This window comes from Opisthorchis viverrini (genome assembly GCF_000715545.1).
Source record: "Opisthorchis viverrini unplaced genomic scaffold opera_v5_14, whole genome shotgun sequence".
Lineage (NCBI taxonomy): Eukaryota > Metazoa > Platyhelminthes > Trematoda > Opisthorchiida > Opisthorchiidae > Opisthorchis > Opisthorchis viverrini.
The window spans coordinates 1871633-1881191 of record NW_008751670.1 but is presented as its reverse complement, the minus strand read 5'-3'; the positions used below and the strand labels follow the sequence as shown (position 1 = coordinate 1881191).

The following is a 9559-nucleotide window of genomic DNA, read 5'->3' as shown; positions in this document are numbered from 1 at the left end:
AAACGTCTCCGTCGACTGGGGTACACCGTCTTCGAGGAGTTGAGAGCCCCTACTTCTACGTCGTTCATCAAACCCGACCTAATCGCTGTTCGAGATCGCCGTGCAACTATAATAGACGTCAGCATAGTCTCGGATGGGCGTGGAGTGATAGTGTGGAATGAGAAGAAGCAGAAGTATGGTGCTGATGAACATTCCCTCGCCATAATCTCAGCCCTACATGCCATCGGTTGTGATATCGACTTTTCGGTTCGATCATCTCTTATCGAGGGATCTGCTTTCCTCAATCCGCTAAGGCTGTTATTGGACTGGGACTTCCTAAGGTCGCAGTCAGTGACTTGTGTTTGCTTGCCATTGTGGGCTCCCTGCGTACTTATGACACTTTTATGCGTGGCACATGGCGTTGAAGGTACATTTTTGCCATTTAATCTCACACCAGACCCAGTATGACGGTCACTTTGTGCCTGATGTGCGAGTCTTGACTGTGCTAGCGCACACTGCGCCTTGAAGAGCATTCACCATTGTTTGTCCTTTCTTTGGTTGTTGGTCCTTAGACGCGTGTTCCCAAAACAAAATATTTACATACTTTGGGATTCACCTCATCAGACTGGCATTGTCCTTGGCATGATTTCGAATGAGACGTTTCTCTCTCCCATATTCACCATGCTCTTCAAAAATAGATGATAATAGCTTCTGTCTTGTAAGACACCTGTCGACAGCCAAATGTCTCAAAACGAGCTGTTTTGAGCATACAAATCTCAAAGCTGTTGGCGACATTTCAAGATATTAGTAGCTTGGGTATATTCAGTAGCTGTTGGCTTAAGTGCTGAGCTTGGCGAGTGATTTGCAAAAGTTTCATCATTATACGAAGAGTGTACTGTAGGGTGGATGTTTCCTCAGCTCGCGTTCGTGCTGAGAGTCGCTTACATCTCTAACGTGACTGGTCGACAATATTTCCGGCTTTCTGGTCCAGTGTACGCCCCTTCCACTTTAGAGAGTCTGAAAGTCACCCTAAGTCATCCACAGGCGTCGCGGGAATAATTTTAAACATACGGATGTATTTTAAATTGTCCTGGCAAAAGTTTTACCATCTCTGGGAATGGAATGGTCTCCTACGTCCGTAAGTATCCTAGAGCAGCCGAGGTGTCCACGTCCGTCCACCGCTATGCATCCTAGAAATTGGTAACTCAGGTGCGTCCATGGGGTGATGATCAGGTGGTTGCTGATTGGTTCTCCAAACCTGGGGACAAACTTGCCAACGTCTCGTCATCAATGCGTGATTCGAGGGGTTCTTCCTCTTCAGGTATGCGCATACACTTCGTCTTCCCTAGGCAACATCCACTTCCAGGAATAGGTTTCAAATTCGAAATCCAAGTTGTCGCGATTATGCAATCACTCAGAACCTAACTCACCGCCAAGGACTGCACTCACCCGTAGAACTATTGACATCTGTCTCCGAACTACCTGCACTCATTCCTCGATCTCGCAGCAAACTTTAGTAGTAAAACTGCTTTCCCGAGTGCAGGACGCCCAACTTGACCTAATGAAGCTTCCTTCCCGCCCTGCGAACAAAATCTGTCCCGATTAGGAAACAATAATGCGTTAGTCATACAATGAGCGTTGCGCGACCGCCTTTTTGTGAACCAGTCAGGATAACCTGATTGGTCTTGGGCAACAACAACTAGGCTTGTTGACATCTGAGCCCCAGAGACAGTGTGAGTTCCGCTTTCAGCAATTGCGTTGAATCTAAACATACCATCGTGAGACAGAAAATGACTTCAAAACCCCAAACCAGCTACTTCTGAAGATATGGAAAAGGGCTCTTTGATGTAGGATGAACACCTACGAGCATCTACAGCAAAAATTGGAGTTCGCATAAGGGAATTCTTTTACGAGGACTCAAAGCCGAATAGTTCAGTGTGAATGAAATGTTCGCAACACATACCAGAACAGCAGGCCAGAACGCATCCAAACCTTGAAAGATGGGTTTCGTCACCCGTCCACTGTCTTTGTTCACCAAAAGATGCCAGTCGTTATGCCGTAGATAAGCGTCGATTGAGCGCTTATATTCTGGAGATAGAAAAATTAGGAAAATATGATAGCTCAGGCTCCCGGATCAATGAGACACAAGGAAGTGACACAATCATGGAAAACGCACTCGAACTGCAGAAGCAGTTTGAAAGAATTCAGAAGACGATGGTCAATATCGGGCTGCTAGGCTCGTTGTATAAAATGATGTAAAAAGGTATGGCCGTTCGATAATCCTCGAATTCTTCTATGACAGCAAGCTCAGCACAAGTGTCTGAGGGGCGTGGATTTGTTCGGATGTTATCACACCCCAATAAACTGATGGCGCATGGTGGTTTTGTGAGTAAAACAGTACCAGCGACTTGACCACAGTGCATATGTTGTTTCCAGCCACGGGCCGGAAAAGGAAAATGTTAATTCCCCATGGCCAACAACCTGTAACATTTCGAGCGGATACTTCCAGTTACTTGGACATGAATGACATGAGAATGCGGCTTACGAGGAAGAAATGTACCTCAACAAACTGGAACGAGACAGGTGCTCAATTCAAGAAGTCGGAAAACTTTCTAGGTGAATAAAACGCAGATGTCGCTGATTAACAAAATACAGAAATGAAGTGTTAATCCATTTGGTAGAGGCGTAGTGGATCAGCTCTGAAGTTAAAGTGCACAAGCACGATGGAGAGCAAGCGATCTCAGTAGCTAGGGCAGTCGAGTATCAGTCCGTAAAGCGGCAGGTTGGTGGTTCAAGTCTGTCCCCAGGAATGTCTTCTCGCCCACGTTAGGCGTGCTTGGACTTGACATTTCAACATCTACAAACATAAACAGTATGGCTGGTTGAGGCGAGCTCCCATAGAACAATTGCCACACACTACACTGCGGGTTGCTATTTACCTGCCGACAGAACTACACCGAAGTAACGTACCACCACAAAAATGAATTGTTAATCCTTTTGATAGAGGGGTAGTGAATCAGCTCAGATATTAATGTGCATAAGCGCGATGGGGAGCGAGCGATCTCGGTAGCTAGAGCAGTCGAAAGCGGAAAGCCGAAAAGCGACAGGTTGGCTGTTCAAGCTAGTCCCTAGGAATGTCTTCTCATCCATGTTAGGCGTACTTGGACTTAACATTTCAACATCTACAAACATAAATAGTATGCCTGGTTTTGGCGAACTCCCATAAAATATTTGCCACACACGGCACTGTAGGTTGCTATTTTCCTGCCGACAGAACTACACCGAATTAACGCACCACCAGTAAACTATCCACTTGTTTGCTCCTCCCTCAAGAGCTTACTCGTACCTCTAATATGTGAATCTGACTCATTGATTCGTTTGGACTGGCAACGCAAAAGTATAATTCCTTCAGTTTATCAGCGATCACTGTATCCTGATCATTTCAGTCGCCGGGGAACTTGGGGAACCGACATTGTTGAATAGATATGCCTTCACCTTCACTGCCCATTTGTGCTGTCCCCAAATGAAGTAATGCACTCCACTAAAATGAGTCACAAGAACAGCCATGTTCTTGTGAACATCAGCAAATGAAATTCCTCAACCCTAATGAACCTGCTTACAAGAAAGAACAGGAAGACTAACTTCAGTGTTCTGGTAGCCGACTTGCAGGTTGTGACGGTTTACAAGAACTTGGTCCTGTTCCGAGTAGCGTTCACATGCGATGTGCAATCTAGTCTCCTGAGTCTTATTCAAAATCTCCCATTGTGTACCAAGGTAACACAATCGGTCCATTCTGAATATTGGGCACCACGCGCCAGCCTAACGGTTGACACGGTGGTGTGTCTAGCTAATTATTCCAAGTGAGTGGGCTAATCACACAGAGTTCTTCGGGAAAATCTATGAGTAATCTGAAAAACAGGAAATAACAACTTCATGGGTATAAGTAAAATCAACACGGATCTCAAAAAGGATTGGGAAACTGATAATATCGACTTCATTTCTACTTTCCAGTAAATCGACTAAAACTGTCCACCACAGGACTCCGGGAGCCAATTTATCCAAGGTTTCCAAGAGGGAACTTTAGACACCACGGGAAACCAATTCCACAGGGAGCAGCGATACCAAAACATCAGGGGGAAGATACACTAGTAACAAGAGCATTCTCCTGGATCGAAACTCCAGCGGCCTTTAAAAGCACGGCCAAAATAGTTGTCGAGTTGTCTCAGTTCCCCCAGAAAGCAGACCCAAAATTTGATTACACTGATCCATACAGTCAGAGCTAAGTCGTTATTCAAAGAAGTTTCCTGCCCTGGCATGAAAGCAAATTTCCGACCTGGGATGATAAATTGCGAGGTGACTTTCCCTCTCAGTAGTCCACAACTGCATCACTTTCCCTTCCAATATTGACGACTGGCTTCCTTACGGGCGGCCAGCAGAATTTGAGTTGAAAAATCTCACGGTTTACTCTAGAGACAGCGATCGACAGTAATGGGCGTAAAGCAAGCGTAGTATTTGCATCCCAATAAAAGTGGTAACACAGGGTGAATCTAATTCAGTGCCTAGTATTGTATTGATCCCGCTCAACAAATTTCCCGTTTGAATACAAGATAAAATCTATTGAAAATGACCAAATCTCCTCACATACCATGCTAATTGCGAGGTGACTTTCCCTCTCAGTAGTCCACAACTGCATCACTTTCCCTTCCAATATTGACGACTGGCTTCCTTACGGGCGGCCAGCAGAATTTGAGTTGAAAAATCTCACGGTTTACTCTAGAGACAGCGATCGACAGTAATGGGCGTAAAGCAAGCGTAGTATTTGCATCCCAATAAAAGTGGTAACACAGGGTGAATCTAATTCAGTGCCTAGTATTGTATTGATCCCGCTCAACAAATTTCCCGTTTGAATACAAGATAAAATCTATTGAAAATGACCAAATCTCCTCACATCACCATGCTAAGTTCAACGGGAGTTTGGTGTTGCAATCAACACATGTCTAGTAATAGTCAATGAAGTGACCCTTGTCGAATCAGTAACACTTAAAAGGAAATCGATGACAGAGTCCGTTAGGTACCGACACAGTACACATTTCGCGATTTTAGGGCACTCAGTGCATGTCTGACGCAGGACTGATAATCGGCCCACCACCAAGGACCACTCCCCAATGATATGCTGTCCACGAGGTCATAAAATCAGCCTTAAGCGAGATGCGCGAAACGGGGAGACTAATAAAACGCAGAGGAAGACAACGAGTTCGTTCGAGGGTACCGACAAATGTCGGAGCGTACAACCTACATCAGAGTACATACAAACTACTTCAGATCACTGAAATAGGTCACTGAGTGCAAATCACCCCCGGCTCTTCACTCACTTCCACCTAGTTTGAACAACCTAGTTTTGAACAATCTAGCAGTATCTCAGCCCTCTTACTTACTTAGAGTTGTGTAGCGACTATGCACCGAAACTTGCATCTGAACCACTTGAAGTTCTGGGATTACTGAGTATCCGCACTCAGAATTGGACAGATCCTTAATACATAGCATCCAGGGACCTAATTCATGAATTTCACTCACACAGCTACAATCTTTGTTTTCCGCTTGCGTATATTATATTTGCCGAAAGACCTTGATCGGTACTGATAATCTAAATTGCACTGATGCATCCAACTCACCACGAAACATGGCATCCAGCTCGGGTAGCCGAAACAAAGCGGCACCCTTGACCAAATATTCGAACAATGAATCCACACCAGCACCAATGGTTGACTCCGTGGCAGTCCAGCGGCCCGTTTGAACATCAATATGATTTCCCAGCAGTCCCAATGCGGACCTGTACTTCCAAATGCTACGTAAAGCATTCATTGCCACTTTTTCGAATCTTGGATCTCCTGAGAAAAAGATTTCTCTATATTAGTGCATAATCTAAATGGCAAACCATGGATCGGAATTAACTAAAGCCCAATCAGCCAGTGTTCCCTAGTTTGATCCAGACTGAATCGACCAATCTAGTTATTCGATCCCACAGAATGGGCCGATTGTGAGCAACTAACGAGAATAAAATCAAGTGTATGCAAAATCACAAGTCTCCCTACAGTAACCGTAACGAAGCAGTGCCTGTGGCCATGTGTATGTCTCATCGGACGCTCGGCGACGGTACTCAGCTGGTCGCGCTATTTGATTAAGCCACACGTTTCGAATAGCACGGTCAAGTGCGCGATTAAGCTGCTTGCTCACAAAACCAAACAATCCACGCAAGGCAATTTGGTTGGTTGCGAACGTTTCATCACCAATCGAGGTGACATCATCAGTGCGTAGTTGTGCGTAGCGGTGGGTTCGTGGTTGTGCACAACCACGGTGATGAAACGTTTGCAACCAAATTGCCCAGCTCAGCGAACAAGCCAATGACCATCTGCGCTACCTGAGCTATCGACATTCTCCTCTATAGAAAATCCATGCAATCAGCGAAGTGAGAAATTCAATATATCTTAATCATTGGACCATGTTCATCTTTTGCAGTAAAGTTAACGTAGCTATATTTGCAGAGTAAAATTGTGATCTTCCAGCGGCCTACGTCAGGCGATCACGTTTCAATCTTATTTCACCCAACAATGTACGCCGTTAGTGACCAGTGTCAAGCCACAAGTACCAACAAGTACGGTCAAACACTCCAATTAGGACCAGTCGACTCAGAACAAAGGGAGGAAATCAATCGACTGACCTGCGTGCGAGCTAAGTGGCAGGTTCGGCGAAAAAATCAACAGCCACCTGATGAATACATGAAGAATGCACCTAAACAGTCAATATTCCGACATATTTCCAAATGCAAATATGACTCAACAAATGAATAGAGTGAAAATTAAAGGAATTNTGTTAGGCGGGAAAGAGTGCCGAACTCCAAAATCAATGTCCCAATACCAGCAGCACAAGTTACCGGAGTTTCTTTGGGAGGCACACCATTGGTAGCCAGATTGACTGTACCATAAGGCATTCCTGTGGGTGTATCAAATGCAGGAAGTAGTTTGTTGGCTAATACTTCGGCTTGTCGCAGTAAAGGCCCTGAGCAGGGCCAAGAAGGTTCAACTCGAAAGCCCGCACGTCGAGACAGCAAGTGAGCAGATAGTAAGCCACCAATCACTAAAATGGGCAGATCACATAAAAATTACAGAGACGAACCAACCTCGAATATTTGTTTCAAACACCGACACATTAACATTTCTACTGGTATCCAAATGATCCAATAACATCTGGCCCGCTCGACGAAACTCGCTCCAATTTCCTACTATGGCCAGAGTATCCAGTGCATCAACTAGGGTCAGGGAAAAACTGCCCCATGTATTGTGACCATCGCACGTCAACGGGCGCAACTCATCCAGGGGATAGGCGTATCTCATATAACCATCGTACGCATGATAGAACAGTTCCTTAACACGGTTTCTAAAACTGTTGTCAAAAATCCAAACTACTTACTTCAGATTGTTGAGATCTACGTTTTTCGATCGGACAGTAACGAAGTGACACAGAAGCCAGACATAAATCAACTGTTTCATTGGCCACCAAAATAATGCTTTCCCTAGAAAGAGAAAGGATGAGGGGAGGATGTTTAAAAAGAATGTGGTATCTGCCTTCGAAAGATGTAGCGAGGCACATTTTACTGGGTATGATAAAAAATCCTGAGCAAGACGAGATAACGCAACGAAGATAAATGTCAGTAAATACTGGAGAAAGGAGCATAGTTAATGGAAAGCAAAAATTATAATAAGTGATTATTCATGGTTAGCTGCCATGTCATCCGATGGGAGCACGAGGTTTGAGATACTGCCAGGTTGTCCAAGCCTAGATAGAAACAGTCGAGAAGCCAGGTTTGGCTTAAACCACGAACCTATCAAGCTATTTCGAGCTCGGGATAAAAATTTAAAAAAAATCACGGCCACCAAGCGCTTCGGGGACAGTGTATCCTGTAATAGGGACAGTCATGTATCTGCTTGATACAAAACTAGAAAACACAATGCATGTGTTCCACACGACGGTCACAGCAGCGAAAAGGGCGAGCTAGTTACCATGGTTCCAGCTGTTATTTTCACCAAGTAAGGAGATGACGAACGATGGGCAGGATGTTGTGCGTGGAGTGCAGTTCAACATTTTTCAAGGAATTTGCCCCGTTTACACTTCATCGCTATTTATTACAATCCACTTGGCCATATTGCTTAGCCATCCGTCTATTTACCTGGCAAGTTTCGGGTCTGTTCCGCAAATCTTTGAGTCTTCTTACACATTCGCAACCGGTTTTTCTGGCTGCCTGAAAATTGGACAGAACTGTTTTCATCAGATGAGAAATGGGCTGTGAAAGCAGTAGATTCAAAGCCAAAGTGCCATGGTCCGCGCATTCAGGCAAGTTTGTCAGAGTTAATTAGCGTGGTTGACAATCGTCTCAAGGTCCCCATTAAGGTAAATGACATTTGCCGACTCTGATGGGTTTGATGGTCAGGTCGTCCATGATGTGTTACTAAGCCATAGGCTGATCACCTTTGAATCGTTTCTCCCAACATACAGTTAGGTAAACACAGTGGAAAGCCGATGGTCTTGTGTGACGCGTAAAATCACGGAAGCCCGCTAAGGTAACCTATGGATTATGACCAGCTGACGTGGATGCAATTCTGACCGACAGTCCTCCGTATTAGTTCCGTTGTCTTGTATCCTATACTTAGTTGTGCAAAAATTAGAGTTGCTCCAACAAGCACAAACCAAGCGGTGATGAAGATGTAACCGGTACCAAACTCCCAATAAACTCTGTGACATGTGATAAACTCACAATCTCGGCTCTATCAAGAAATACCCAGGAAGCTACTCCCCATACTCATTTAAAACGAACAGTTAATAATGGGTATAACGCCAAAAGAGTAAACTTTAGCTGAAGCACACTTTCGGTGCCCAAAAGAGGATTGTGTCAGAAGCTGGAATATGAGAGTTCTCACAAGTCACGATAACCACCCATCACCATTCGGAACCTACTTGAATGCCAAGCCCCTCAGTACGTTCGGGGATGGGTAGCCCTATAAGCATCTTTGTAACACCCTGAAATTTTGCTGGCGTTGGTGTCCGAAGGTCATCCGCCCCTAATAACATTCGACTCGATTAATCGGTCTGTTCTTCTTGAGACGCTTGCCCACCAAGGGATGCCCCGGAAGTTTGTAAACATAATACGTTCTTTGTATTCTCAGACTTCCGGACGTGTGAGAGTGTACGGAGAGCTCTCCAAAAGCTTCCGCACACAAAGCGGTGTCCGTCAGGGATGCCCACTCTCTCCATTCCTTTTTAACTTTGTGATCGATGAAATAATGAGACGAACGCTGGAGAGTCTCCAAAACCCTGGTGTTCAAATAGCCAATGAAGAAAACCTTGTCGATCTGGAATATGCAGACGACATCCTTCTCATGTTCGAAGAGGAGGAAAAGACGCAAGGATTCTTGGACGAACTGACCAAAGTCATCCCGTCCTTTGATATGCACTTTGCACCCACAAAGTGTAAGGTCATGCTTGTGGACGTGCAGTAACTGAACACGCCACTTACAATCCAGGGAGA

General features: G+C 45.0%; 1 protein-coding gene across 1 annotated transcript in view; it reads right to left on the bottom strand.

Moving 5' to 3' along the window:
* Positions 1–7526, bottom strand: part of T265_01329 (hypothetical protein) — a gene marked incomplete at both ends in the record, with an annotated part of 15053 nt that extends 7527 nt beyond the window's left edge. The window contains 6 exons of the mRNA XM_009165335.1: positions 1943–2067; positions 5415–5531; positions 5652–5867; positions 6895–7113; positions 7157–7413; positions 7447–7526. Of these exons, the coding sequence (XP_009163599.1) occupies positions 1943–2067; positions 5415–5531; positions 5652–5867; positions 6895–7113; positions 7157–7413; positions 7447–7526 (1014 nt within the window). The remainder of the gene's footprint in view (positions 1–1942; positions 2068–5414; positions 5532–5651; positions 5868–6894; positions 7114–7156; positions 7414–7446) is intronic.
* Between the last annotated feature and the right edge of the window lie 2033 nt (positions 7527–9559).